We start from the raw sequence: 27,785 nt of genomic DNA, 5'->3' as shown, positions 1-27,785 counted from the left end.
GGGAAAATCTACATTGGATGATTGTTTCCTGATGATAAATTGGGTCAGGGCATGATCGTTGCGCCGAAGAGCCATGCCGGTGTCCTCGAGGGGTGGTTTGTGGTGGACTTGTCTCTTTGGAGTACGTATCCGGGATTCGTAGAGAGGTAGTCGGAGTGTTTGACATAGATCCCGAAGACGGGAGAAAGACACACACACACACACACACACACACACACACACACAGGAGAGATGAATGGCTCACCGTGTTCACCGCAAGAGCGAGATAACGCACTCACTCCCTCGATAGCATCTACCCGCCCGTTAACGACGCCACTGTAATGGCTATTAGCAGACTTCCCGTCGTACGTAACAGGACCGCCATATGCTAGAACGAGGTAACCAGGCAATCTGCACGGCATCAGGGTATGTAATCGACGCAGGTCAAGCATGGGATATCCCGCTCGACGGGAAAGCTAGCCTAGCCGCACTATATCCCAAACACTACTCACACCCACGACATTTTCATACCGCGGTCTCACCTCACTTCACTTCACTAGTCAGTCAGTCAGTCAATCGGCCAGGCCCAAATTTATGATCATTCCGGACAGGTAGGTCTAATGTATGCTCCAACAACCTAAATGTATACACGTACTTTGATTGATTACAACACTAACTCTAAAACCCAAAGCTATCCAACAGCGAATTTGCATCAGGCTCCTCGAACACCGTCGGCGGCGGTTTAGGCTTATGCGGTGTCGACGGTGTTCCGTGTCCCGATTTCATTTCCGCCGGCACCTGGAACGACATCGCTTTTTCAACCACTGGTGACGAGACAGAATGTGAGAGGACAGGCATATCCGCCACCACCAAAGAGCTTCTGCGCTTGAGCAGTGTAAGGGGGTTGATCTCGCCTCCAAGTTCGGCCGGAACGGCGGGTGCTGGTTTGAGGAATTCCCAGTTTCGGACTTTGTGACGTTAGCACTTGTTCTTTTGGATACAAATCAGGATTAGGAGAGTGGAGTTCAAACATACCGAGATCAAGACCGAGTAGATCACATCCCATGCGATCGTACAGTCGAGCATTGTGTAAAACAAATTCCCACTCAACCTTTGGCGTGACTTTGGATGCCCCGCGGAGCGTCTGGAGTGTTTTCTGTCTTAACTGAGCGTAGAGGACAATCAACGCTGGGTCGTCTGTTAGGAATGACTTCGACTGGAGATCGGAAGACCCGGGTGTTTCCAGAAGCGTGTATACAGGCGTCTAGTGTTGAGTATGTTAGCCAACAACAAATCTCTCGTAGCCTCGAAGAAAAGCAAAGTAACTTACTATCAACGCCCTAACCGCCATATCCCGCCTATGCAACATCCAGAACGCCCAACTAGCGAGCCATCTGTTACCATCCTTCGCCGCAATGGTAAGGACTTCCTCCTCGAGCAGCTTTCGCAAGACTGGCCCATGGTCCCCTTCATATACCCTCGTTATCGCGATGGCTAGTTGCAAATCCTTGAGCTGGTTCAAGCAGACATTGACGGCGTCCTGTAGATGGTCGGCCAACAAGAAGAACGCAGCAGCATACGCAAATCGCCTCTTGCTCATGAGCGCATAGGCATTCTTCAAAGCAGCCGTCCGCCACTTGGGATCATCGAAGTTGTTGGCCAGGAACCGTTGGGTTGCGCCTTGCTCACGGTTCCAAGAAGCCATTCGCCATAAGCCTTGGAGAACCGTTTTCTTCTTGAGTGCCAGATAGAACAAACTACAGTCTACCGGGTTCTTCATTTCGCTCTTGGTGTATTCATTACGAGCGATGATCTCGAACTGGGTTTTCTAGTAGTGGGGAAAATGGCATGTTAGCATTCCGCGGCGCTAGATGGTCAATGTTCGAGGGTACAAGCTTACCACAGCAGTAGTATCAGTCAACCACATAAATATACCGGCTTCCCTGGCATCCTCCCACAGCATCGGGCCATGGTGTTGTCTTGAAACGAAGTCCAGCAGGATATCCTGACTACCCGAATGGTATGCCCATGCAATCTCCCTCCACGACATATGGTTCTCATTTGTCCTCCTCTTCCGCAGCGCATGTTGTCGATAGAAAAGCATGAACCTGGCGCCATTCTCATCGAGTGACCTCCTTTGTTTCTCAACTAGTCCCACACATTCCACAATATCGACTAGTTGAATCTGTTCATGGCCCGAAAGCTGCGGCAGGCCAATCTGGGTCAGTTTCTCGCCAATTTTCATCGCCACCTCTTCGCTGAAAACTTCATCGTCCCCGTCGTCGAGCGACATGCGGCGGTCACCGGAGAAGTAGTCCCCATGATCGTTCCTCTGTTTCCGTGGCTGGTTGTCCGTATACTCGCCGGACCAAAAATCCTCAAGAGAAAGGCCCAGGTAATCGTCAATCATCTCACCTTCCACCCAGAACTTGAGCGTCTTGTGGAGAGCCAGCAAAACCCGATGGACCAAGGCGATCTTGCCAGAAAGAATACACTGACTCAAGAATTGCGGATGGAACACCGGTAATGGGCCGTTCAATCGCTGCACTACCTCGAACAAATCCCACTTCCCACCCTTGCGATGGGGCAGTCTCAGGCTCGTGATGAGTGAACTTGACACATCAAAGTGTCTGTCGTACACAAAGAACTGATTGCCAGCACCGATGACAAGATGTCCATCGCCTAGCCAGGTGGAATCGCCGATAGGATGGGGAGTGAGGATACGGGTGCTGATTTCCCTGATAGGCGCCCAGGCAGGTCCCTTGTTGAGGTAATCAAAACGCATCTGTGAAAGGAGCAGCACCCGATAGGGAAACCCTACGGCTAGAATAGACTGGCCATCTGGGGTTGAAGTCCAGTCGAGGTCACGGATGGTATTATGGTTCTCAAAGTCCTGTGAGAACTCAAGACGGCCGCCCCGAACACCCCAAATCGTGAGTTCTGATCGGGTCGAATTGACTAGGGCTGCCTTTTTTATGCTGTTGCCGCTGACAAGTGTCGGGCTGGATAGCCCCGTCTCCATGGAGCTCGTAGAAAGCCACTCTACGTGTTGCTTTTCTTGGTCTACCCTGGCCGTCCAGAAATCAACTCTTCCTGAGTGTGTGTAGGAGATGGCGACATCACGAGCGAAGACGTCAAGGAACCCAGACACCACAGGCGAAGAGCCGGCAGGATCCACGGGAAGGACATATGCCAAATCACCAGCATCCTTGAGTTCAAACTTGGTGAACTCTCGAACTGTACCTTCTTGGTGGTACCCACTGCCGTTCACAGCGGGAACATTTTCCTGTGGCTTATAAAAAGGCAGCTTGACTTCCCAAACAACACCTTGCTTCTCCGATGTTATGGTAGCAACATGAGCGGTTGTGTAGTCTTCTACATGCTGCCTTGGAAGGATGATCAGACAGAGCGGCTTGCCTGGAACGTCGTAGTCTATTTCTGATAGCAACACAGGATTCGTCTTGCGACAATCCCAGAGGGAGATAGTTTGTTGTCGAAGGTACAGGACAAATCGACCTTTACGGATGAGACACATTCGATGGACATGGCTATCGAGGTTGATGACCGCCTGTTGAGAAAGCCTAGTCCTCTCATCGTTGAGCTCATGTTTCCAGACGATACTTTGGCCCGAGTCTGTCCGTGACACAATGGCCCGACCGCTATAGTTTCGGACGATCTTCTTGATAGGAGCAGAGTGACCAGTCCACAGGCATCTGAAGCTCAACCGCTTCGTCCGCGGAGTTGGGTCAAACAGTGAAGCGACGTTGGTGCGGTAAACCTCTACCGTGCCGTCAAAGAAGTGTAGCAAGATACGAAGGTGGATCCCAGTATTGCAGTAACTGTATGCCTCGACGTGAGGCACGTCTGTTGTGACGCCCTTCAAAAAGTCGAATTCTGGTGAAGAGATATGAGCCACGTTGAAGATGTTACACTTTTGTGACCTTGATCCAACGTTCTCGAGGCCCCAAGCTGACATACGGCCTCGACCATCCAACACGACAACGACCTCGGGGCTCCGATTAGCCACCGCAATGACGTGCTCAAGGGCTGTCGTATCTTCCTTTGGCGGAGCTTCCTGAACGGCCTTTTCTGTCGCCGCAGACAGATCTCTACCATGCAGTATGAAAGCCCAGCGGAGGGGAGATACAGCTGAGTCCTCTAGTGTGCGATCTTGTATCGACACAGCCAGGTCTACCGCTGCATTGAGTTGAAGATGTTGGTGGCTATGGCCATCCGAGCCTGTCCAGAGCCGGAGTCTATTATCAGTGCAAAAGGTGTAAAGGACATTGTCGATGGTCTGATCAATGTGACGAGGCCGGCGCCACTGGATGTTGGTCACGGCCTGGGGGTGCGGTAGGTAGAGAAAATCGAAGCGCACATCGTCGGACCCGTAGCTGAGTCGTCGCCAGACTGTCACCAAGCGGTCGTACTGGCCCACGGAGGCGATATATGCGGAATCATATGACACGCTAGCAATCCGAACGGGGTTGGCGAGGCGTTTGCGCCAGAGACATCGAGGTGTAGATGACGTTGTTTGGTATAACTCGAGATGCGAATGTGCGACTACCAGTTCTTCGGATGCGCCCCAGGAGAGAGAGATGGACGTTCTCTCTTCAGCCACATACTGATCATCCCGCTCGACGTGGAAGGAACATTGTAACGCCCACTGTGATGCGACGAAGTCAAATCAGCGTTAGCGCATCTTGAGCTCGGCAACAGGAATCGTACGACGAAGGCGCACAACATACCCTAAGAGCGTCGTCCTCCTGACCGAACGGTTTGTATATGCGCACGGCGTTATATGTGCAGACGGCTATCTTGCCCGAGGCCTCATCCAGGGCGATAGCCTCTAGAGGCTCCTCGTTGTCATCGTATATGGTCTGTAGGATGGTCTTTTGTTCTCCGAGGATGGCAATGGCGCTGCCGGTGATGTATGCCTGGTTTGGGTGAATATGATTAGCAAGGCTGCCCAGAAATTAGAACCAGGGAACAAGAAAAGTGCATCTCACAGTTATGCGACGAGAATCCCAGTAGCCCGTTGCCAGAGCTTGAAGCCGGGATTCTGGCTTTCCGGGCAGGACAGCTTTCATACTAAACTACCGGCGAGGAATGCTGCTACTGCTAGCTAACATTGCGACGGGCAGTCGATATGCGCGGCCTTGACTTGACCGGTATTAGGTAAAGGAATTTCTAGAGCGGTTGAAGACAGGTGGCGTGTTTACGATGCAATTGGTGGTGTTGATGGATGCGATCGATGTCCGGTGATGTGATGCGTGTTGTTACTAGCTAGCTGCTGCGGTGATGGAGGGTCGGGGTCTAAAGGTGCCGCCGGCAGCCCTTACCCCGTCCGCTATGTCCACTGTGAGTCCCTTTGTGGTTGCCCACGGTTCCCTATGACGTGGGGTTAGGTACTCCAGGGGAAAGGTAGGATGGCCATACTATTAGAGGTAGAGAAATGAAAAGCAACGATGCAAAAAGTTAAAAAGAATATACCTTTTCCGTTTCCAAGGTAAAGTTATAGCCAGAACATGCCCGTATAAGACAGAAAGCCACAAGAGGATTTATCTGAATGCGTAGCATGGTCGTGTGTTTCCGCTACCAGCCGACCGCAAAGCACCAGTGGGGCCAAAGGTCCATTCAGGGGTATTTGTTTACTTGACGTCCTCTATCCCAAATAAAACGCAAACGCCACTTACACATTCGCCAAACGTGCCTCATACGCAGTTTCTACATCTATCTTACACTAGATTTTGATACCCCAGGCAACACAGTAGCATATTGATCACCTCTAAGAAGTGCCCGGTACGCCCTTAAGTACGCCGTTATCATCATACTTGGCCTCTGTTAAGAAAAGGATCAACCGTTAGCTTTCTGTCCCATATTTCCCAAAACTCCAAATCCCCTAACCCAAAAGACCATTGTAAAAACTAGGAGAGAGAAACTTACTAAAGAACGTATAAGACAACGTAACAGTCTCAATCCCCTTCATGTTCAAATCATTTAAATAATCCGGATCCAAATAGAAAAACACGGGCATATCCACCGTCTCGCCGGCGTTCAGCCTCTGCTCCTCAAAGCAGAAGCACTGGATCTTGCTGAAGTACGGCGCCACCTGGGCTGGGGTGACGCTGTACGTCGCGACACCAATAATGTCCTTGTCGCTCTTGTTGGTGGCAGTATAAAAGGCCAGGGCGGTCTCGCCGGGCAAGACCCGCACCTCGCGCTGCTGGGGCACGAACTTCCACGGCAACACGTCCGACACCGAGGCGTTGAAGGTCACGCGCATGCGCTTGGCGTCCGTGACGGGCTCGAGCTTGGCGGCGAGGTCGACGTCGGCGTCGGAACCGAAACCGCCGGCGCCGTGGGCGCGGACGGGTTGGCCGCCCCAACCGGTGGTTTGGCAGATCTGTTTTGTTGCGAGAAGGTATTAGAGACGGACAATTAGGTGGACATGTAGGGTACGGAATGGGTCGAGAGAAGAAAGAAGAACCACAGCATACCATCTTATACATAGGCACCGAGCCATACGAGAACGCCACGGTACCCAGAATAATACTAATGACATAGTACATGGTCGATTGATTCCTCTTCTTGTATTCGAGCCTGACTTTCTCCATCTCCGGCGACACGCCCGTTCTCCTAGTCTGTTGTTGTTGTTGTTGTTGTTGTTGCTGCTGCTGCTGCTGGCGTCTGCTTGCGCCCTCGGTCGAGAACCATCTCCATGCCCTGCTGCTGCTCTGTTGCTGCTGCTTCTTCGTGCCCGATGCTTGTTGCTGTGACGTTGTCGTCGTCGTCTTTCCCCGGGGGGTAGAGGAGCTATCGGACGACGTAGAAAGTTGCCGGCGCCATTGTTGGTTCTGGACGAATAATAGTTGTTGGCTGCGACACGAAAAGCAGGCCCATGACGAGGCCGCCAATTGGGAGGATTGAGTACCGACGGCTCTTCGGCCGACGAAGCGTGGCACCGAACTCATGGTTGGTGCGAAAGGTGACTGATTATGTTTCAGTCGTCAATCTTTACTTTGACTCCGGAAGGCGGGATGTTAGTGGAGGTGGGACCGGAGACATGATTGCACCTCTCTGACTCTCAGTGTGCTGCGAAGGCGTCGGAGCTCTGAATTCTCACCGCCTAAATTCGGCCGGCACAAAATGCGGGACGTCCCGCTCGCAATTGAATCGCAAATTTCACAGGGAAGGCGCATATGGACCTCCGTAGTTGCAGGCATCACAGGTGTTATTTAACATGATCGGATTTGAGATACGAAATATAAATGACAGGTAGTAAAGTGCAAGAGGCTAAACTGAAAAAGAGTTGACAAAATATATAATTAGTTTACTTTGACTTAATTAATTTAGTAAATTTAAAGTTATAAACATGTTAATAAGTTAGAAGCTAAGAAGTTAAATGTTTCTATAATCTTATTTTAATACAATATGTTGTTTAGTAATTTACAAAGAACAATCTTAGTTTCTTCTACAACTTGGCAACGCGAAAAAGTATTATCAGCAAGGATAATATACCTAATATTATAATCGCTTATTAACACCGATCAAAACTCATCAACGTCGCTTTCTTCTCCAACACTAAATACAAGCTCATTGTCGTCGTCCCCATCATCCTCATAGTCCGGATCCAACGCTCCTTCGTTCAGCTGCCAGTCTACACCTTCAGCTTCAAGCGCCCGCTTAGTTTCCTCTTCTAAAAGATCGACACTAAAGTCGAGCGGTAGGTTTGTAAAATGTGCTTCCTTCGCCTTAAGGAAACTTTCTTCCTTCACAGGTCTTAACGGCGAAAGATACCGTCTAACACTCTCACCAAATTGGCGCTTAGTTTCTTGTTGAAAGGCGTAGAAGCTAGCCTTCAGTGGCAAGCGGGGATCTTCATCCAAATGGGCTTCTCTCCGGAACAAGCCGGTCTCGACATACTTCGGCCCCTGAACAACGCCAAGAGTCCGATCTGGCAGTTGTTGAAGTTGCAACTTGGACAAATAAGATCGTCCCCTTGAGATGCCGGATTCCGAATCCAGCAGTTGTCCTTGAGCATCATGGGTGGGCGGTTCCGGTTCCGGGTGTGGGATAATCGACTGCGGACGCCGAATTCTCTTCGGCAGCTTTTGTCCTGGGACTTTCATATGCATGAACAGGGTGTGGTCGTTATGGTCTCCCTCATCTTGTTCGTTGAGTGACAGGAAGAACACTCGTCCACTGGCATCGCCAATGATCAACCTGGACTTGTCGGGCGAAAACATGCCGCAGGAAACGGACGAGGGAATCTCCAAGAGGTCGCGGACCAATGGGTTACGGGACCGCACATTCCATACCTTTACCACGCCATCGGAGGAACCGGTGTAAAACCGGTCAAGGGTCCTACCCCACGCCGTGAATTTGACACCCACATCCTCATGCTCACGGTCACCCCTAAACTCTTCGATAGGCTCTCCGTGGCGTAGGATATGGATCGGCTTATCTCCTTGAGCGGTGTCCCAAACATATGTATTTCCGTCTGTGCATCCCGCCGTGACGTAGCAAGAACCGAAGCTAATAGGCATAACAGTAAGCTCGTTGATGTCGCACGCCCAGCAATCCAGTGTCTGAATAGGACTGAACGATTTTTCGCCATGTTCAGAGATAGAAGACGGGGTATAAACCCGAATCTGCGTCCGGGTATGGTAGTCCGTATCCAGGCCCAGTGGTGAAGTGGCCGCGATAAAACAGGCTTGAGTGGGATGCCATAGAACCTCAAAAACGTTTTGGGTGGTAGCGGAGGTTATCCGCCACCTTTCTCCCGTGAGGCCGTCCCACAGACAGAGCTCTCCCGTCTCCCTACGATCGGGAGGAATATCAGTGTCATCCCCGGTCCTGCTACGAGGTGAGTAGCCGACCAAAAGCAGATGTCGAACGGTTGGCGAGCGACCCCATTGCATAGTGGCAGGAAAATAGGCCCATCTCTCGGTTGAAACTGTGTTGCCCTCTGCGTCTTCCACCCGGGAGCAAGAGAAGGAGCGATACGGGGAAGCCGACATCAAGCCTGAGTCGTTACTCTGGATGTTGTATATACGCACAGCATCCGTAGGAACATCTGCTGCCGTTGCAACCATAGCAGTGGAGGCATACTTTGAGGCAGCCACAAAGTTGACATTGCCGCCGTGAGGCCACTCGCCCAATGCAACCATGGAGGAACCCGTTGGGTCTACCTTCCAAATCTTGACTTTCCGGTCAAACCCCGAGGTAAAGGCGCGATCATGAATGTCGTCATAGTCCGAGGCGACAACAGACGAATAGAGCCATGGGTCTTGACTCTGTCTCATGGCATCGGTGGAATTTTCGCCCTTCTCGACGACCGGCCGGACGATTCGATGATCGGCATATGCCCGCAAGGTGCCCTGACTGCAAGATCCGAGAACGAGATTGCCGGGTTTGTTGTATTGCTGATTGTGAGCATCTGAATGCTCCGTTGTCCCGCAAATAAAGCCGTCGTTTGATACCCACGCAATAGTCGCAATATCTCCAGCACAGTCGGTCCATTCTCTTCGGAGCTCCAACTCATCCTCATGACACTTGACGAACTCGTTCGGGAAGTTCATGGGAGCCCTCAAAGTCATGCCGCGGTTACCAGAGGTTGCCCTGGCGAAGAGAAGCGAATTAATTTGGCTCGAACGAGCGAGCTCGCCATGCAAGTCGTATTTGTCCCTCTTCAAAGCAAGTATCGAAGGATCCCTGGATACCTTGTGATTAACTAGGTCATGGAGGAACCGTTCGATGGCTGCTTTGTCTCGACGCGAAAGTTCTTTCTCAGACCGGATGGCGTCTAAAACCTTGAAAATTTCTCCGCGATGCTTCTTGAGCTGTTTGCGGAGGTCTTTAGCAAGGTCTTGTTTCCTGCTCCCAGATGATAGGCCCAGGACTCTCCGACAAAGGTTCCGAAGAGCCCTGATTTCATCGGCGGTAAAGTCGACATGAAAAGTTGTGGGCCGAGTGAGTATGGAGTCATCGAATCGTACAAACTTCTGCACACCAACTGAGATGTTGGCCCTCTCCTCTGCGGAAAGATATGGTCGTTTGGCCTCAGTGAACAGTCGCGATGCTAAACCTTCAGCGCTGTCCTCATGTCCCCGCCAAGCCAAAGCGTGGGCTCGACTTCGATAATTCTGTGCTGAGGTCGTGACTACACCACGGTTTTGCGACCTCTTTTCTTCTTGGGGAAGACCTCTACGTCGTTTAGACAGCCGGCCTCGATATATCCTCGGTTCTGGCACAGAGTCTTCAGGCAGGTTGTTAACAGAGGGCAGTGGCTGGGCAACAGATGTCGATGGCGGGTCCAGAATCACCAACGAGCCAGCAGGTGAGCTGGGTTGAGGCACCGGTATGGCTGCCGATGATGGGGCCCCCTTGCCTTCATCATCCTTGATAGTGATAACCTGCGATGGCGGTGACGGCGGCAGTATGGCTGGTCGGTGAATGCCTGTCGTCGCATGACTTGCATGACTGGGAACAACTGGAGCCTGAGGGTATCGCAACCCTGAAGGAGGGTTTACACCTCTATTGTATGGCTCCTGACGCCCAGGCACCACTGGAAGAGGTATCGGGGACTTGGAGTAGCGACGTTCATTGGCCCCGGGGAATGTAGGGGGTATACCCGAGCCCGAACCCGGACGCGGAGGCGGAGGCAGCAGCGGGGCCGTAGCATAGCCGGAAGGCGCGTGGTGAGGAGGTACTTGGACAGGTGGCCGTGGGACCTGCGGGACCAGGGGAACGGGTACCGGAGTGTACGATTTAAACCGATATTGCTAGTAGATATTAGCGATGAATACTGTACCCTCCCAACGACAAAAAGCAACACATAAGTAAACGTTATTAATACGCACGGGGTCCATGAGCAATGCGCGGGTTTCCACCGGGATACGGGCAGCCAAAAGTCGTTCGAACACATCGCTAACACGCCCATTCCCGAGCTTATAAGCGGCCGTAAAGTCGACGCCAGTAACAATCTCGACGACCTGGATGAGGACAACTAGGGGTAAGGCATGGGAAGGTAACCAAAAGAATGTTTAAAAGGGTTATAACGGGGAGTAGAGGGGAATAGAGGTAACTGACGGGAAAGCCATAGCATGCTAACCTTTGTTCCTATTTTCTTTACATCGTACTTGTCTCTGGGCAGCTTTACCAATTCCCTGTCGACGTGTGGAAACACTTGGTCTGCAAGACACTTGGCAAAGACGTCCTGGTCATTCCAAGGGGGAGGAGTAGGCTGAGGGTGGCCACTCTGCTGGAGATGATTGTGGCTGGTGGGGGTTGTGGTGGTGGATGGAACGGTATCGGTTCGCTGCCGTTTGAACGGCGGATGTTCGAGACCATCCGGCTGGTGCCTCGTCTCGCCTACGCGGAGAGACGCGTTGCTTTGGGTATTGCCATTCACAAATGGTTGCGCATGGGTTGTGGTCGGAGCGACGGTGGTGGCACCGGCCGAGGAGCCGTTGGTGGGCGGGACACGCGCGGGATCTCCAGGCCTAAGTGTAGTAGATGTGTTTGTTAATACTAATCCGCGAAAGGTGATCTGATTTGGCGCGCTGCTAGAGATATCTTATCTTTTAATAGATTGAGACGAGGGTGAGGTGGTGGTGATGGCTAGTGTCATGGGGGGATTGATAGCAGAAACAGGGAGATGATGTGACTAAGAGGTAGGCGGTCAACAGCTGCCGAAGAAGAAACAAGGCGACTTAAACTGAATAGAAGGAGAATATTTGCGGAAAAGAAAATAAGTAGCTGACGAAAGAAGACGACAAGCCCGATGTGATAATTTTTTAAGAAAAAGCTACGTACCTAGCTTTCATTTCTAAATAGTTCGCGGTCGTCGTATGCGATTTGGAAAGAGGAAGAATCAAGTTGTATTTTGATTGAGGCCTGTGTTAGATTAATCATCTAGCGAGGTATGCAACGTCACGTGATCTTATGTAAGCGACGACAAGTTGTAAAACGAGCTCCGTTAATTATTAAGCTTATACTATATTATCCTACCTAAAAATAACTTAAAGTAAAGATATAATTGAATAAAAGTTCAAAGTGCGATAAGACTTATACAATAAACTTGAATATATCCAACAAAAGTGTCACAGGTTGACATTGGCTATATAGTGTGCATTCCGAGTTCTGCCTTGCAAGCAAAACATCGTCCTATCTTTTGTAGGTTTGGCCGTCTGGGCATATGCACCCCAGCCTGTCACAAAAAGCTATACTAAAGTTATCTTTATTATCAACATCATCTTACATCTTTAACGCGCTAGCCCAAACAACATCTTTTACTCCGTTTACAATTCCTTTCATTAGCCAAGTCCGAAAGCTTCGATGTTCGCTCCGTTTGATACTTCGCAAAGCGGACGTGAGCAAGCAAAGATTAAAGCAAACGATTTCCATCTGATGCAGTCGTGATCGGCCCGCCGTGCAATGCAACGAAAATCCACTACCGGCGTCTGCTATCCTTTCATTCCCGCAACCAAAACGCAAGGGGAAGCAAGAAGGCAAGTCGAGCGCAAAAGGCAGGCACGCTAGAATGACAGGACAGGACAAGCGACCGCGCGTGTGAACTTTGATGTCGTCCGGACAACCTAAGAAGTTCGCTATGGGACCCTGGAGGCTTGGAGACGCAAGGTCACGAGTTCGTATGCGACGGGCAAGTTTGCGACAGCTTGGGACGCTGCGGCATGCAGCGAGGTTCGATTTGTGGACCCCATACTCAGATCTTTTACGGCGGTTCGTAGAGCGCCGCTAGAAAGATTGAAGGGAGGTTTCTTCAACTAAGAGATAAATGAGTGCACTTCACACGGAGAGCGAGCTAAGTGAAAATCTTTTACTTATGTTAAGAAATAAACATGAAAGCTGCTTATGTAAACAGCATCTTATAATATTCTTAATTATAATTATACTTTAAGTAGTCGTCAACAAGTCCAATTTGCAACCTCGAGTTACTGCGCGTTTTGAACTGCCAAGATTATATAACCTTAATTCATTATATAGACAGTACCTTATGCAAGCAATGTATGCTCCACTCCATACATTGTACTAATACCCCTAACGAGTAACTAAGCTCCCCATAAGCTCCCTTCCTCTATACTGCTACCCAAGTCATAACCATTCCCTTTTCTCACATACGTCTTCACGCGTGAGTAGTTTAACCCCTCCTCTTCTTGCCGCCTTGGTGGCCGCCGCCACCAGCGCTCGCTGTCCCCTCACCAGCACCAGAAGAAGACTCCTCCTGCTTGGCGCTGCTGGTACCAGCAAGGAAAGCAGCCATATCAAAGTTCGACGCCGCAGGAGCACCACCGCCGCCCATGAGAGCGTTCATAGGGTTCTTCTTCTGATTCTCTTCCCATTCGGCGCGCGTTTCGGGGTCCACTGAAGAGGGCGTTGTTAGCAAATTGTCACCTAAAAAGACGGGAAAGACAAAAAGAGAAGTAGAAGTTAAGAAGGAAACGTACTGTTCTCAACCAACTTGGGCATGCCAAGGAAGATGACCATGCTGACCAAACCGAGCAAGATCATGGGGTTCTTGAGGATCGAGAGAACGGAGACTATAACAGGCAAGTTAAGTTAGCATATCGATCATCATAATCATCAGGCAGCCCTCCCACCCTTCCCACCCCCCTTCTCCGTGTGCCAACAGCAAAACTCACATTTACCCCTCTCCATAAAATATCCCTTCTCACCCAACACCTTCGCTCCAAACACCACCCCGTTATTATCTCCTGCATTGCTCAGCTTCTGCCTCGGCGCCTCCTCCCCCTTATTATCCCAATCATTCCCCCTATACGTCTCCCACGCCTTCACCTCCAACTTGACCTGACCATGGCCATCGCCCTCCTCGAGCACGCCATCCAAGACGGGCGCCACGTCTACCCGCAAGGGCGCGAACGCGTGCGTCGCGCAGTGGATGTCCAACAGGTAGGAACCCTGCGTGACGTTGCGGAACACGAGCGTGTTGGCGACGCTGAGCGGGGCGGACTTGGTCTGTCCGAAGGTCGAGAGCGTGCCGTGCGTCGAGGGCGGGAAGACGAAGAGCTTGCCGCCCAAGGTGTCGCCGGGAGGAGCGGAGGGGAGGGTTATTGTTATCGAGGTTTGGGGAGGATGGGCGAGTGCTGCCGCGAGGGCGGTCGTGGCCGAGGCGGCCAGGAAGGCGAGAGTGGTGGTTAGGAGTTGCATTGTTGGGGTTCAGTTTGGGCGGACTGTCGAGTTTGTTGAAATTGGTTGTTTATGAGCTCTGCATCCTCCAACAGATAAAGACAAAACCGAGGGCAATCACGAAAAGACCGAGGCGGGTGGTGATGCGCTGGATGTGGTGATGTTGGTGGGATGTCGAGGTTGAGGTCGCGGAGGCAGTTGAGGTCACTGTTGTGACGTTTGGGTAGAGCTTTAGGGAAGCTCCAGCTGTGACGAAATGGCGGGTGCGGCTCTGAAGGAGATCGTGCAAGGATTTTGATTGGCGCTGTGAGCAACACGCTTTGGGGCATTTCTACGGCGAGCTACAGCACCAAACATAGAAATAATGATTTGAACAAGCAAAACATCACCAAATAGGTTTAAGCGACCAGCCATATCCACGATACCGGTGATTCACGGTCTTTGCTTGTTTTGTCGTCGCCCATCTGGTGAGTCAATATCTTCATTTTCATGGCCTTTTTAACCCGCTCACCCTAACTTCAAAAACATCACTCTTGATGCGCATACAGCAAGGTCATTCACGGCAGGCTAACATTAAACCCTTGTCTTTACACAAAAAGGATGGGATTGAACGACATATCCAGAAATCAAAAACCGTCCTTCAACCCAGCTAGCACCAGCACAAACCACTGCAGCATACAAGCACAGCAAAGACAACAAATATCGACATCAGATCAAAACGCAAGTAGATTCATACACATATACAAAAAACGCCAACAACGCTGGTGATGATGACGACGACAACACACCCTTGGACCTTCCCAATTCCCCTTCTATAGCTTAGACTTGTTCTGGGCAGCGGCGTTGATCTCCTCGTACATGCGGTCGATCTCGGCTCTGAACTTCTTGGCGGTCTGAGGACGCTTGAGCTTGAGACTGTTTGATTGTTAGCATTTTGGCTCGATACGTTCTGCAGTTTTCAAAACGAGGGTATCAAAACTTACGTTGGTGTCAAGAGCTCGTTCTCAATCGTAAACGGCTCAATGTCCAGGTACACATTCTTGACCTTCTCATAGCTGTTGAACTTGTGGGCCTTGCCAATGCCATCCAGCAGCTTGAGGACAGAAGTCTTGACACGGGGGTCGTTGGCGGACTGCTTGAGCTCCTCGAGGTTGTCAGGGGAAATGTTCTTCTTGAGTATCCTGCTGGCGTAGGGCGCGAAGGTGATGGGGTCGACGCCGAAGATGGCCACCAGGCTGCTCTCCTTGGGGTCGCCGTGCACGAACGCCATGGCGATCAGGTTGGTGCTGGCCATGTACACGTTCTCGATGCGCTCAGGGGAGATGTACTCGCCCTGGGCCAGCTTGAGCACGTTCTTCTTGCGGTCGATAATCTTGAACCGGCCCAGGCTGTCGACCTCAACGATGTCGCCCGTGTGGAACCAGCCGTCCGCATCCATCGCCTTGGCGGTCTCCTCAGGGTTCTTGTAGTATTCCTTGAACATGATGGGACCGCGCATGAGCAGCTCGCCGCGCGGGTTCGGCTTGTCTTCGACCGTGTAGTCGTAGTCAGGTACGGACTCGATGCAGAGTTCGACCGAGGGGCACGGGGGGCCGATGTTGCCGGTGGTGAAATCGCCGGGAACCTGGACAGTGCCGGTGGCGTACGACTCGGTCATGCCGAAACCTTGGACAAAATCGTTACCGAAGGCGGCACGGAGGAACTGGTGCACGTCGGGGTCAAGTTGGGCGGAGCCACTGACCATGGTGCGGGCGCGGTCGAGACCGACGCCCTTGAGAACCTTCTTGGTCCAGATGCGGTCGTACAGGAAGTGCTTGTTGGTGGCCTTGCCGTGGGGAAGGGCCATGCTTTGCTTCTTGGCCTCCACAATGTAGCGGGAGAGAGTGCCCTTGAAACCGTCGGCGTTGACGGTCGCGGCCTGAACAGCGCTGTTGATGCGGTTGTACAGGCGCGGGACGGACATAAGGCCGGTCGGGCGCAGGATCTTCATATCCTCGACCAGGCCAGCGATGTCGCCGTGGAAATAACCGATGCTGGCGCCCTCAGCCAGAGCGGTCTGGTCGGCCATGCGACCGTAGATATGCGCCAGGGGAAGGTAGGAGATGTGAACGTCGGTGGAGAGAATGCTCTGGTTCGAGCGGGCGGCAGCAATACCGGCCACACCCTGAGCGTGGGTGATCAGGACACCCTTGGGGTCGCCAGTGGTGCCCGAGGTATAGTTGATGGTGAGAACATCCTCACGCTTGGGGGGCTTCATGGAGAGGCCAGACTTGACACCGAGCGCCTCAACCTCATCGATGGAGAAGATCCTGATGCCCACACCGCCGGCGGCGGCATTGAGGAGCTCGCGCTTGGTGTGGCCAGCGGGCTCACCAGCATCCAGAGGGTCCAGGGAGATGATGAGCTTCAAGGAAGGGCAACGCGGCGCAAGCTTGAGGAGAGTCGGGATATGGGGCACAGAGCATGTAATGGCAGTAAGGCCGCTGTGGTTGATGATGTACTCGGTGGTCTCGGGTCCGAGAGTCTCGTAAAGAGAGATGGGGAACAGGGACTGGGAGATGAGCGCAAGCTCTGTGATGCTGTTAGTATACTTCACGTGCATAACATGTGCAGGGCGCATCTTGTCAAAAAGTACGTACCAGTGATCTGCCACTCGGGACGGTTCTGCGCCCACAAACCAACACCGTACTTCTCCTCGGTGAAGCCAATGGACTTGTGGAGAGCGACAATACCGGCGCCAAAGTTCTTCCTCCGCTCAGCAACCTCCTTGTAGGGGATCCAGACATACTTGGGCTCGAAGGTCTTGGTGGCGGCATTCCATGGGCGCCATCCCAAGCACTTCTTGTTGGGCACCTTCTCAACCGAGGCCTCGAAAAGATCGTGGAGGGTCTGGTGAGCCGGGTCGAAGGTCTCAAGGAGAGGGCTGTTGACGAGCTTCCAGTGACGGTAGACGGCAGTGCGGTTGGGGCGCTCGGTGCCGGGGACGGGCAGGGCGTAGGGAGTGCCAGGCGGAGGAGGCTCGGCGATGGACTTGATATACGCCGCGGTATCTTGTTTGGGCGCCATGATTATAGAGTGAGGTAGGACGGGCTGAGTCGCGTAGTACTGTTACGGTCAAGGAAGAAGGCGCGTTATCGCAAGAGGCGCAAACGGGTAAAAAGAGAGGTTATCGCCAACACCGTCACCGACACTTGGAAGGTAACAAAGGGGGTTGATGGGCGCAAAAAGAAGGTCACCGTCGCTTGCTTGGGGGGTTGGTATGGTGCTGCTGCTGAAGAGAAACACTTGGAGAGAAGAAGAGAAAGAAACAAAACGATCTCGCAACTTCAGACAGGCAGAAGACAAAGTGGAAGAGCTCAAAGAAGCAAGGATGGACGGCCACAGGAAGGCGTTCCCCTTTTCGAACATCCAAGAGTCGGTTCTCGGCAGCATGTGGTCCAAACCATGGAGCCAAGGTGGTCCTGAGCCGAGTGTGACGAAGAGCGGAGCTGCTAGCACAGCGAGGTGTGGGTGGTCCAGTCCGATCCAGTCTGATTCCAGTCTGGGGATCCGGTCCGTGGTCAATCTTGGTTTCTCGGGATTGGTTGTCTGGAGACTTTGGCGTAAATGCCAAAAGGTACCTCGTCTCGACTTTGGGAAGTGCCGCGGCTCTTTTGGAGTCTTGGAAGCCAAGGGATGCATGGAAGTCCAATCGGGATCTGCCATGGACCCATGATTGGAGAGAGAGAAATGGAGAGTCTCACCAGGGAAAGAGTGCGAGGTGGCAGTTTCCATCTCTGATATTTTTTTTATGTCTATCACTTACTCAGCCCTTATACCTGTCATCACTATTTCAGTCAGGAGGTATGCAGCTTTTGATGCTGTAGAGGAAGACTGGTGGCTCTGAGGTAATGTCTTCGTATCTGGACATGTTGTTGACATGCCGGATCCAAATGATGAAGAATGGGAAACCATAAAAAAAGTGGAAGTGCCCGCTGGCAATGACGATTGGGGGGACCCTCCGTGGAAACAAGCCGAGGCTCATGGCCGGGGTCAGGTGGACTAGTGGCGGCAGCCGTGGAGATGTCTGAACTCTGAAGCGAATGGGCTCTTTTTTAGTGCCATCCTCTCCACGTTGAAAATGGAGATGCGATGGAAGGCCAAACACCGTTCAATACGACTTCAGCCAATCATCATTTCCCATTTCATCCAATGCCATTTCATGCGTTGTCTCTCGTCTGGAGTCTTTGAGAACGCGGAATTCTGGCAAACCCGTCAGATCCGCACGGCAGTCTCCCCTGACACAGGTAGGTACCTATTCGCCGTACAGCACAGTACCTTGCGGTGTGCATGCAGCCGGGTGAGATGCCTTAATCATCAACATCATCATTATCACCACAAGAGATGATTGACCACCATTCATTCCACTCGTACAGAGGGGGGGCCGTCTGTCTGTCATCCTCTGCGGGTTCAGCCCGGTGATGGTCATTGACACCCATATTCGGGTCATGGCTCCGTCGCCCAAGACTCGTAACGGCCTGTCACATGCGGTGTCGAACAGAATCCCGTGCTATGAGCCTGCAACAAATGCACCGCAGCCAATTTGTTATCGTGCAGTTGGAAATAACTCTGGGGAAGCTCTTGTCGAGCGGGGTTCCTTCCCCAACTCCTAGCATTTTCTCACCAGAGGAACCCTGATTAAACCCGATAAAACACGGGGCTGTCCTCTTGGCATTCTGTGGGGATGATTGATGAACCTTGGCGCCAAAAAGTGAAGTGAGGATTCGTGATTGTGAATTCCAAGAAGTCGCAGCCAAAAAAGGAGGAAGGTGCCGGTGTTGCACTTGCACATACAGAAGCACGAGATGGGACTAACATGGCTTGTCATGTGCTTTTGGCAGTCATAATTTCGAGATGATTGCGGGATGACGGATGCGGGGAATTGGAAACTGACACTGACATGAAAGACCGTTCGGCATCCCGCTGGAGTCCCACCATCTCCAAGAAAACTCCATCCCGTCAGGCAGCCCCAGCGGCGTTTGTGCACCCGACTCAGTGGACTCCAACAGAAGCGGGACATTTCCATCAACTGGATCCTCACTTTCCAGACGGCGACCTCTATTTATGTTTAGAAGACAAATCATCACGGACCGTGGCAAGAAATTGCTGTTTTACCATTTCGCTCTGTTCCGTGGCATGCATGGGCGGGTTCACCTCCTTTCCCTCCTGTCACAGGGGCATTTCTGACACGAATCAAGGCTGAGACACGTTGACGTCCACTAGAAGAACCGGTTCTTTTTGGGCGTTCTGGGCTTTTGGCAAATGCCGATTCAACATCGGCAACTCTTACATATTGTATCATGTACTATGGCTGACTCGAATCGCCAGTTTGTCAGGCTTCTATGAATACTTGTGAGGGTTACAATTAGTGTTCGGGGAGGCCCTACGGGGCTCGGCCCTTCCGTGGTGGATGAAAGGCTGGATTAGTTACGGTAGTTACGGTAGTCTTTACGATCTTGCGTTGTTGTTGCGGTGTTGGCTTACGGGAAAGAACGCGAAAAACGGGAGAATGGGAGAACGGTAATGCACTAACATAAAAAGCGCGAAATTCAGTTAGTGCTAACAGTTATTTTGCGGGCGAAAAGTGTATTTTCGGGCCGTGCGTTCTGATTTGGGTAGTGCGTGCGGGATTTTGTATGGGTCCCGCCCGCGAAATGTATTAACGTACTAACCGCACGCGACCTGCATGACTTGTGCTGTAGATATATAGAGAAGCGTTCACTGTTAAGCCGATAGTCCAGCTTTGGACTGAACAGCCTCGTGGCGTGCGGTTTCTTGTCCATAGCACTGCCACAGTCGAGTTATCTGAAGCCAGGGGAGAAGGGGGAAAAGGAGGACGGACATTCAACTTTACACTGAGCGCCAGAAGATATCACCACTTCTCCTGTTGCCTTGGCAATGGCGATCACACTCGGTAACCATACCGAGCGGTATGCAGACCATGGTGAAGGACTCTATTTCCCTTCCCCACTGGGATGTTCAGGGTCTTTACAGGGCGTTGCCATTGGCTCAGCACATCTTCAGCGCTACGACACAGGACTCACCCGTATGCAACTTGTCTGTGGATGTAGGAACCGTGTTTCATGACGGCTTCATTATCCGTGACCGAGTTTGGTACGGTAGCATTCGAGATTCCAAGATCGGTTCAACCGGGCGGCTACTGGGCAATGATCCAGAAGATCTGGTTGATAGAGCTCTATTCAGTGGAAAACGAAAGGCTGGACCTCGATAAGCGACTTTAAGCTTAATGGGCTCGAAAAGCTTCTTTTGTGTCCTTGTGTTGATCTGCAGCCGTTTCTCTTTTCATCTACTCTTTTTCATCTCTCATCTTTTCGTTCATCTCTCACAGCAGGTCTGATCTCTTCTTTTCGTGATACCCTTTGCCTGGTGCATTTTCCTACAGTTTTCTCGAAATTCGTCACCAAGTCTTCGTCGCGATTCAGCATCAGTGAGCCAAAGAGCCAGAGAAAGGAAACGAAAAGCAAAAGGGAAAGCTGAACATTTCAAGATGGGCTTCAACATCCTTCTGCCCATCAGGGTCCTCCAGGCAACCTTCTCAATAATCATAATAGGTCTCTCGGGCTTCGGTAAGCTTATCATTATCCGCTCAACTGACAACAAAAAACCACGATCAAAGCTAAAGCTAACACTTCACACCCACAGTCGCACACTGGTATAACGCAAACACAACCTACCTTCCCCCCTCGCAAATCAGCTTCCTCCTATTCTGCGGCGTCTACTCGCTCCTCTCCATCCTGTACCTCGGCCTCATCAGCAAACTCTTCCCCAAAACCTCCAATCCCTACGCCGTCCTCTCGCTCGAGATCACCAACTTGCTGTTCTGGTTCGCCGGCTTCGTCTCCCTCTCCACTTTCCTGTCCAAGCTCCTTTTCTGTAGAGGAAGCGTATGCGGCGCCGCCCGCGCCGACGTCGGCATGGCCGCGTGCCTATCCGTCAGCTGGACCGTCACCATGGCCCTGCTGGCCCGGGATGCCATCAGGTCGGGGGGCTTCGAGGGGTTCCGGGGGAACATCGGTTTCCTGAGGCACAGGCGAAGTGGCAGCGGAAGTCGGTCGGCTTCGATGGGGGAAACGGTGGGCATGTCGGCCAAACATCCTATGCCCCTTCCGACGGCCATGATGATGAAGAAGGAGGGTGGGTATTCCCAGGTGTCGCTGGCTTGAAGGGGCTGGTTGTTGTGGCTAGGCTGCATGAGCACGAGAAGGAAAAGAAGCGGATGAAGATAAGAGGTTATAGAATTACACCGTCGATGGAAGTGGTGAAGAAGAAGGTTGTGGGCGCTTGGGATCGGAGGGGAATGGAAGTATCCTTCCTCCCCGTGTAAGGATGTGCCCGGGCATGTGATATGGGGATATGATGGTACACATGAGGTTATGGTTTATCACGAGCGATGCTTTTTCAACTGGACTTGACTTATGAATCGAAACGAGTAAACATGTGGACAGGTTATTGTTTTTGGCTAGGTTTTGAACAATGAGGAAATTCTCGAGGTATTGGCGTTTGGTAGTGGCATTTCCCCAATAGACACAACGGACGTTTGGTCAACAAGATTGAATGGCCCGGTGACACATTTCTGAATTCACGTTATCGCCATGAGCAAAATAGTCAAGAAGGTATAAAGCGCTACTAAAAAACCAGACACCCTGCACCTTGCTGGTCTTACAGTTTCGTTTTCATCGTCTTCATCGTCGTGACCATAAAATGGAGACCCACTTTTTTCACTTGGGGCATCGTTATGGCATTCCGAGATCGGACGCAGGATCCAACGCTACACTACAGGTGCGTCGGTTCGGAACTTCGGGAACCAAAGCGTACAATGTTCAGTTGGGAATATCTCTTCCGTATAGAAGACGTGGGCTTTTTTGTGTAGCTTAATATGTCTTGCTACTGTACGTGCAAAGGGGGTAATGTGATGAGATGATCGAAACAAAATCCCAACGGAAAGGGTATACAGTAAGCGATCGACAGGTCTTCAATCTGAACGTGGTCTAGGTTTGTTGCCGTGATGGAAGCCATAGATGACGAACACATCTCAGCTGAGCGTGGTCTGGCTTTTGAAATTATTGCCTACGGGCAGATAAGAAACGGATGCGCCAAGCAGAGCTTGGAAGGGGGGTGATGAGCTCCTGTTGAACCTATTCAGAGCCATTGGGACTTCAGCTGGTGTCTTGTTCTGCAAGCCGATGCAACCGCGAGGCGACAACCTGTTGGCGAAGAGGGTCAAGATGTCTCGTGTTCTTGGGAATCATTGTCATTTGTTCCTGGCTTTGAGCGAGGAGTATCCAGGTACGAACTTGGAGAAGCCAACCCTATTGAGGATCTTGTTGTAGTCCATAAGTAGACACCTACGGGTAGTTAAGAGATAAAGACCCCACTTATATATCTGGGAGCGGATGAGATACCAAAGAAACACTTCTTTTGACACACACGATGATAGTTCCTCCTCTTCCTGAATATGAGACGGAAAAAGAAACAATAGACGAATCTTGAGTTTATAAAACATGGAAAGTCCATAGGCCAGTGATCAGGCGTGGTTGCCCCGCGCCATGAGTCGATGGTGCGATTGCGTGCTCGGAGCTGCTGAAAACTCGACCCCACACTTTTCCCAACTGGGACAGCACAAGGTGGGATGGCATCACTGCATCACCGCATCTCAGGGCCCTCAAGGTACCCAGTACGTGTAGATCACCATCGACATGGGATGGGTTCTATACCGCCAACCCGCGTTTTGAGCGTTTTTGACGGGTTTCCGAGGGTGGAATGCGTTTGATCCATCAGCTAGTGGAAACTCGACATCGGACGGAAGAGTAGCATGGTCAGGTACCGGATACCTTTACCTAGGTTATGCTTGTCCGGCCCGGAGTCAGTCAGTCAGTTCTGGACCAGCTATGCGGCAAGACAAAGAGTAGAAGAAGAAGACATTGCCCGAATCCCGATAGCTCCTGAATCGCGAAATCTCTTCCTTCCTCTCTTCTTCTTCTTTGTCCTCTTCTTCTTCTCCGTCATATACCCCATAGCTTGAGCTGTCAACCGAAGAGTCCAAAGTCTCCAAGATACTTACCTCGAGCTCTCACCACTTCGTTTCTGAGCTGGCTTCTCTGCTGCACCACCTCCATCACAACCATGAGCCAGCACTTTGAAACTCTCCAGCTCCACGCTGGGTACGTTATATAACTCTCCCTCACTCCTCGACTGATCATTGACTGACTTCCGTCGCAGCCAGGAGCCTGACCCGGCCACCAATTCCCGTGCCGTCCCCATCTACGCCACTTCTGTAAGTCGTCAATACCTCTTGTACAGTGGAGTGTACGAGCTGTGGTGGCTTCAAGAGCAGACGCTGACGAGTTTGGTGGCATTCAGAGCTATGTCTTCAACGACTCTGCCCACGGCGCTCGCCTGTTCGGCCTCAAGGAGTTCGGCAACATCTACTCCAGAATCATGAAGTGAGCCAAAGCCAGAGCAAGAATAACTTAAAACCGAAGCCGAAAAACAAAATACTCTAACACTGGTGGTGTACCAGCCCTACCGTCGATGTCTTCGAGAAACGCATGGCTGCCCTCGAGGGCGGTGTTGCCGCTGTCGCTGCTGCCTCCGGCCAGGCCGCTCAGTTCATGGCCATCTCCGCGCTCGCCCACGCCGGTGACAACATTGTCTCGACCTCCAACCTCTACGGCGGCACCTACAACCAGCTGAAGGTCATGCTTCCCCGCTACGGCATCCAGACCAAGTTCGTCACTGGCGACAAGCCCGAGGACCTGGCAGCTGCCATCGACGAGAAGACCAAGGCTGTCTATATCGAGAGCATTGGAAACCCCCGCTATAACATCCCCGACTTTGAGGCTATCACCAAGCTTGCCCATGAGAAGGGCGTTCCTGTTATTGTAAGTTTTCCACAACCACGTTTCGTTGGCATCCTCACCCAAGTGAATTTACCTGCTAACTCTCGCTGCTCTCCTCAGGTCGACAACACCTTTGGTGCCGGCGGCTACTTCGTCCGCCCCATCGACCACGGCGCCGACATCGTCGTGCACTCCGCTACCAAGTGGATCGGCGGGCACGGCACCACCATCGGCGGCGTCATCATCGACAGCGGCAAGTTCGACTGGGGCGCGCACGCTGACCGCTTCCCGCAGATGGTCGAGCCGTCCGAGGGCTACCACGGGCTCAAGTTCTGGGAGACCTTTGGGGCCATCACCTACATCATCCGGGTGCGCGTGGAGATCCTGCGCGACCTGGGCGCGTGCCTGAACCCCTTCGCCGCGCAGCAGCTCCTTCTCGGTCTCGAGACGCTGTCGCTCCGCTGCGAGCGCCACGCCCAGAACGCCCTCGCGCTCGCCCGCTACCTCGAGCAGAGCCCGTACGTCAGCTGGGTGTCGTACCCCGGGCTGGAGAGCCACGGGTCGCACGAGAACGCAAAGAAGTACCTCAAGCGCGGATTCGGCGGCGTACTCAGCGTCGGCATCAAGGGCGGCGCCAACGCCGGCAGCCAGGTGGTCGATGGCTTCAAGCTCATCTCCAACTTGGCCAACGTCGGCGACTCCAAGACGCTGGCTATCCACCCCTGGTCTACCACCCACGAGCAGCTGACGGACGAGGAGAAGATCAACTCGGGTGTTACCGAGGACCTGATCCGTATCTCGGTCGGCACGGAGCACATTGATGATATCATTGCCGACTTTGAGCAGTCGTTTAAGGCTGCGTCGGCGACTTCGACCAAGAAGGACGGTGAGCAGGATTTAGTGGTTGGTCAGGGCAAGGCCGAGGAGGCGGCGCCTACTGTTGTCTAAGTGAAGTGATACCATTTCGATTTTAGGAAAGCGTTGTTCTTTTTGAGTTAGTAGTAGCGAGACAAGAAATTATACCCCACCATCTTACAAACACATTGTTGGGCAGCAATAACATGTCAACAAGAAGAAGATGATCGATGATGGAAGGTTGAGACTTCAAGCTACACAACTGCCGATACAACTCGGCTTTTTTCCCCCCTGAATGTGCTCTGAGGACTTGCAAATGCACGGCAATTATTTTAAAATACGTATCCCATTCATCGTAGGTTTCAAGTAGAAAGTCGTGTCCTAGCTCTGTCTCCCATAGTAGTTTCCCCATGCCGACTCCCATGCAAAGACGCCAAACCAAACCCATACCATAATCATCAGGACATTGTCAAGAAAAGAAAGAAAGAAATGATCCACTGCATAGAGAGAAGAGTGGCAGTGTCTCCTAGCGCAGTTAAAGACCCTCTAAAACCATACTGCTGAAAACTTCGGCTTGAGCTCGATTCATGCTTGAGCAAGCGAGCAAGCGAGCAAGCGAATTCTGCTTAGTTTAGAAGTCATCGCCGCCAAAGTCCATATCACCACCGTCATTGCCGTCATCTGTAATCATACCCGTTAGCATATCTGCCTTACCGCACCAGCAACACCGTACTCATTTCCATAAAATGGAAGGGGTCATTAGGATCAAACTTACTATACCCATCCTGATAAATCTCCTGATCGTGGTCATTGACCGCATCAGCAATCAGTGCGCCACCCAGAACACCCGCGCCCAAACCCAGCGCCGCACCGCCCATCATGCCCATGCCGCCGCCGCCACCGCTCCTAGCGGGACGGCCGTAGGCCTGTTGCTGCTGGTAATAGCCTTGCTGGGGAGCGTATCCTTGTTGAGGGGGATATCCTCCATATCCACCCTGCTGGGGATAACCGCCGTATCCGACAGGTGGTCCCTGCTGCTGGGCGTACATCGGCTGCTGCTGCTGGGCGTACGGAGCGGGCGAATGGCCCTGAGCTGGGTAACCGCCGCCGCCGTAGCCGTGAGACGAAGAGCCGGAGGGTTTAACCTTACCCGCCGCGCCAAAGATCTTGCCGAGGAAGGACCCCTTAGATCCGCTGCCGCGGTCGTTGGCATCAGGACGAGGCGGTAGTTGCGAAGGGAACGGCGACTGTTGACCACCGGATGGGGTATGAGCGCGCTGGTTAGCGGCCGCGGCGGCGCGAGCGTCCTCTTCGGCTTGGAGCTGGCGGGCTAGACGGGCGTCTTCGTCTTCGTACGAGTGAGAGGCGTCGCTGCGGTTGGCCGGGTTGTCGTAGGGGTTGTTGCTGTGGCTGGACTTGCTGTCGGATGGAGCATGTTTGCTGTCGCCGGCCGAGTACGAGGGAGGGGGGCCGGCAGGGGCGGATTCATCGCGGGGAGGGACGGCGGGCTCAGTGGGTTTCTCCCATTGCGATTTTTTGGTGTAGGTGTTGACGTAGAACCTGGTGAGAGAGAGGTGATGGTGTTAGCGATGGTGCGCTGCAGTTGTTGATTGAGCAAACGACTGGTTTCCCGAATGAACACATACGAGGATGGGGAAACGAGAGTAGACTTACCATTCTTTATACTGATCGTTCCATCGTGCCACCCAGCCCTCAGGAACCTTGGGCGGGGGAGGACCGGGAGGAGGAGCAATGAAGTCGGCCATCGAACGGGCTTTGCTGGTGTTTGTTTGAGGGTAGGTTGATTAAGTGGCGAGGAAGATTTTGGAGGTCGAGGAATGAAGTCGCAAAATAAGAAGATCTGGCTTCGTACGACTTGTTGGTTGATGTCGGGTGAGGCAGGCAGGAAAAAGGTGGATGACGAAGGAGGGGTACAAGAGTTTGTAAGATCGTGTAAGAGATGGGTTTCAAAGCGGGGGGTTGGTTAGTTTATATACTCTTGGTACCGAATCTGCGATAACAACCAGGCTGTGGCAGAACTGAGCAGAACCCAACAGATGTAAGATTCAAAATAAATATTTGAGGAGATGGAAGGATGAAGAACAGATTTGATATTGTGAAGGGCGAAGATAGGCAATTGAAGCGCTTGCGTAGGGATCTAGTGGCGTTGCGACTGAAAGTAGACGTATGATGTAAACTGCGGATGCGATGCCAAGACTGGCGATCACGAACGACTCGCCAGGAATATCAGACGGAATCGCAACGATAAAAGGCAGCAGGGGCAGCGGATACCAACACCACTGAAGCAGGCGTAGAAGCGACGTGAGAGCTAGGAACATCGAATTCTACCGAGCCATAAATTGCACAGCCCCGTTCATGAGGGGTTCAGGTTGGCAAGGTATCGTGGTGATTCAGCAGCATAGGCGAGTTATGGAAAGTCGTCAACTCCGCGAACCCCGGCATCGGCTGTCCGGTGTTCCGGGAATAACCTCTAGCACTAGGTATCTTGATCAATCAGCCACTATAGGGGCCGAGCGTCGCGTTGGAACTCTATAATTCCAGTATAATTCGCCCGAGTCGCTTGGTTGCAATGTTCATCACACGCTTCTTGTCGCCGCCTGGAATTGAGGCCGCCCGTGGTCATGTTCGGACGATGTTACTTGTGTGTCCTGCCATGTGATCAAGTCGATACCACTGCACATGGACTTGACGAGAGCATCGGATAACATCAAGGAGGCTGTGCAATTCTCATTCGAGTTAGAGCCTCACCTTGACCGTCCCGGGCTGGCTCCTTTATTTTATTTCATTCCATCGGAAGTTTTCATATATAGTAATTCAGCACGGTAGTGTCTAGGTAGGCATTCATGATATCTTGATATA

The 27,785-nt window shown here is 52.1% G+C and overlaps 8 protein-coding genes across 8 annotated transcripts; 2 read left to right on the top strand and 6 right to left on the bottom strand.

The window, feature by feature from the left end:
* Positions 1-190: 190 nt before the first annotated feature.
* On the bottom strand, positions 191-5,414 carry SMAC4_02385 (uncharacterized protein). The gene is made up of 6 exons (XM_003350665.2): positions 4,989-5,414; positions 4,728-4,916; positions 1,880-4,645; positions 1,310-1,807; positions 1,015-1,243; positions 191-947 (listed from the first exon to the last, which is right to left on the bottom strand). Exons 1-6 carry the CDS (start codon positions 5,067-5,069, stop codon positions 658-660), a joined length of 4,053 nt encoding a protein of 1,350 aa, XP_003350713.1. The 5' UTR covers positions 5,070-5,414; the 3' UTR covers positions 191-657.
* A 76-nt stretch (positions 5,415-5,490) lies between these two features.
* Positions 5,491-7,090, bottom strand: SMAC4_02384 (uncharacterized protein). The gene is made up of 3 exons (XM_003350664.2): positions 6,480-7,090; positions 5,926-6,385; positions 5,491-5,820 (listed from the first exon to the last, which is right to left on the bottom strand). The coding sequence occupies exons 1-3, from the start codon at positions 6,951-6,953 to the stop codon at positions 5,768-5,770; spliced, it is 987 nt and encodes a 328-aa protein (XP_003350712.1). The 5' UTR covers positions 6,954-7,090; the 3' UTR covers positions 5,491-5,767.
* Positions 7,091-7,483: 393 nt separating this feature from the next.
* On the bottom strand, positions 7,484-11,828 carry SMAC4_02383 (uncharacterized protein). The gene is made up of 5 exons (XM_003350663.2): positions 11,800-11,828; positions 11,096-11,486; positions 10,845-10,976; positions 8,758-10,766; positions 7,484-8,580 (listed from the first exon to the last, which is right to left on the bottom strand). Exons 1-5 carry the CDS (start codon positions 11,808-11,810, stop codon positions 7,530-7,532), a joined length of 3,594 nt encoding a protein of 1,197 aa, XP_003350711.1. The 5' UTR covers positions 11,811-11,828; the 3' UTR covers positions 7,484-7,529.
* Positions 11,829-12,962: 1,134 nt separating this feature from the next.
* Positions 12,963-14,363, bottom strand: SMAC4_02382 (uncharacterized protein). Its single transcript, XM_003350662.2, has 3 exons — positions 13,647-14,363; positions 13,452-13,544; positions 12,963-13,368 (listed from the first exon to the last, which is right to left on the bottom strand). Exons 1-3 carry the CDS (start codon positions 14,170-14,172, stop codon positions 13,145-13,147), a joined length of 843 nt encoding a protein of 280 aa, XP_003350710.1. The 5' UTR covers positions 14,173-14,363; the 3' UTR covers positions 12,963-13,144.
* Positions 14,364-14,605: 242 nt separating this feature from the next.
* Positions 14,606-17,847, bottom strand: SMAC4_02381 (uncharacterized protein). Its single transcript, XM_066089763.1, has 3 exons — positions 16,791-17,847; positions 15,135-16,722; positions 14,606-15,066 (listed from the first exon to the last, which is right to left on the bottom strand). Exons 1-3 carry the CDS (start codon positions 17,215-17,217, stop codon positions 14,964-14,966), a joined length of 2,118 nt encoding a protein of 705 aa, XP_065947240.1. The 5' UTR covers positions 17,218-17,847; the 3' UTR covers positions 14,606-14,963.
* Positions 17,848-19,919: 2,072 nt separating this feature from the next.
* SMAC4_02380 (uncharacterized protein) lies at positions 19,920-21,374 on the top strand (the record flags this gene model as incomplete). Its single annotated transcript, XM_003350660.2, has 2 exons — positions 19,920-20,777; positions 20,854-21,374. Exons 1-2 carry the CDS (start codon positions 20,699-20,701, stop codon positions 21,372-21,374), a joined length of 600 nt encoding a protein of 199 aa, XP_003350708.2. The 5' UTR covers positions 19,920-20,698.
* A 1,579-nt stretch (positions 21,375-22,953) lies between these two features.
* Positions 22,954-25,071, top strand: SMAC4_02379 (uncharacterized protein). Its single transcript, XM_003350659.2, has 5 exons — positions 22,954-23,372; positions 23,431-23,485; positions 23,572-23,654; positions 23,732-24,092; positions 24,171-25,071. The coding sequence occupies exons 1-5, from the start codon at positions 23,335-23,337 to the stop codon at positions 24,996-24,998; spliced, it is 1,365 nt and encodes a 454-aa protein (XP_003350707.1). The 5' UTR covers positions 22,954-23,334; the 3' UTR covers positions 24,999-25,071.
* Positions 25,072-25,155: 84 nt separating this feature from the next.
* Positions 25,156-27,259, bottom strand: SMAC4_02378 (uncharacterized protein). The gene is made up of 3 exons (XM_066089762.1): positions 26,580-27,259; positions 25,681-26,465; positions 25,156-25,586 (listed from the first exon to the last, which is right to left on the bottom strand). The coding sequence occupies exons 1-3, from the start codon at positions 26,669-26,671 to the stop codon at positions 25,537-25,539; spliced, it is 927 nt and encodes a 308-aa protein (XP_065947239.1). The 5' UTR covers positions 26,672-27,259; the 3' UTR covers positions 25,156-25,536.
* Positions 27,260-27,785: the final 526 nt, after the last annotated feature.

The sequence above is a fragment of the Sordaria macrospora genome, chromosome 5, assembly GCF_033870435.1.
Source record: "Sordaria macrospora chromosome 5, complete sequence".
Taxonomy (NCBI): Eukaryota; Fungi; Ascomycota; class Sordariomycetes; order Sordariales; family Sordariaceae; genus Sordaria; species Sordaria macrospora.
This window is presented reverse-complemented; position numbering and strand designations above follow the sequence as displayed.

Bases quoted from the DNA above. Each gene is read 5' to 3' on its own strand.
- SMAC4_02379 (XM_003350659.2), top strand. From the start codon at position 23,335: ATGAGCCAGCACTTTGAAACTCTCCAGCTCCACGCTGG. The intron at 23,373-23,430 runs GTACGTTATATA...CTTCCGTCGCAG, and splicing joins ACTCTCCAGCTCCACGCTGG to CCAGGAGCCTGACCCGGCCA. The intron at 24,093-24,170 runs GTAAGTTTTCCA...TGCTCTCCTCAG, and splicing joins AGAAGGGCGTTCCTGTTATT to GTCGACAACACCTTTGGTGC.
- SMAC4_02382 (XM_003350662.2), bottom strand. From the start codon at position 14,172: ATGCAACTCCTAACCACCACTCTCGCCTTCCTGGCCGCCTCGGCCACG. The intron at 13,545-13,646 runs GTGAGTTTTGCT...TGCCTGTTATAG, and splicing joins TTTTATGGAGAGGGGTAAAT to TCTCCGTTCTCTCGATCCTC. The intron at 13,369-13,451 runs GTACGTTTCCTT...CGCCCTCTTCAG, and splicing joins GCCCAAGTTGGTTGAGAACA to TGGACCCCGAAACGCGCGCC.
- SMAC4_02385 (XM_003350665.2), bottom strand. From the start codon at position 5,069: ATGAAAGCTGTCCTGCCCGGAAAGCCAGAATCCCGGCTTCAAGCTCTG. The intron at 4,917-4,988 runs GTGAGATGCACT...CACCCAAACCAG, and splicing joins GGGATTCTCGTCGCATAACT to GCATACATCACCGGCAGCGC. The intron at 4,646-4,727 runs GTATGTTGTGCG...GTCGCATCACAG, and splicing joins AGGAGGACGACGCTCTTAGG to TGGGCGTTACAATGTTCCTT.
- SMAC4_02383 (XM_003350663.2), bottom strand. The intron at 10,977-11,095 runs GTTAGCATGCTA...GTCCTCATCCAG, and splicing joins TAAAGAAAATAGGAACAAAG to GTCGTCGAGATTGTTACTGG. The intron at 8,581-8,757 runs GTGGCGGATAAC...AAAATCGTTCAG, and splicing joins GACGGCCTCACGGGAGAAAG to TCCTATTCAGACACTGGATT.
- SMAC4_02381 (XM_066089763.1), bottom strand. From the start codon at position 17,217: ATGGCGCCCAAACAAGATACCGCGGCGTATATCAAGTCCATCGCCGAG. The intron at 16,723-16,790 runs GTACGTACTTTT...ACAGCATCACAG, and splicing joins TCCCGAGTGGCAGATCACTG to AGCTTGCGCTCATCTCCCAG. The intron at 15,067-15,134 runs GTAAGTTTTGAT...ACAATCAAACAG, and splicing joins AACGAGCTCTTGACACCAAC to TCTCAAGCTCAAGCGTCCTC.
- SMAC4_02384 (XM_003350664.2), bottom strand. From the start codon at position 6,953: ATGAGTTCGGTGCCACGCTTCGTCGGCCGAAGAGCCGTCGGTACTCAA. The intron at 6,386-6,479 runs GTATGCTGTGGT...GCAACAAAACAG, and splicing joins CGGTGCCTATGTATAAGATG to ATCTGCCAAACCACCGGTTG. The intron at 5,821-5,925 runs GTAAGTTTCTCT...TTTTCTTAACAG, and splicing joins GTTGTCTTATACGTTCTTTA to AGGCCAAGTATGATGATAAC.
- SMAC4_02378 (XM_066089762.1), bottom strand. From the start codon at position 26,671: ATGGCCGACTTCATTGCTCCTCCTCCCGGTCCTCCCCCGCCCAAGGTT. The intron at 26,466-26,579 runs GTAAGTCTACTC...CTCTCTCACCAG, and splicing joins AACGATCAGTATAAAGAATG to GTTCTACGTCAACACCTACA. The intron at 25,587-25,680 runs GTAAGTTTGATC...GTATGATTACAG, and splicing joins GATTTATCAGGATGGGTATA to ATGACGGCAATGACGGTGGT.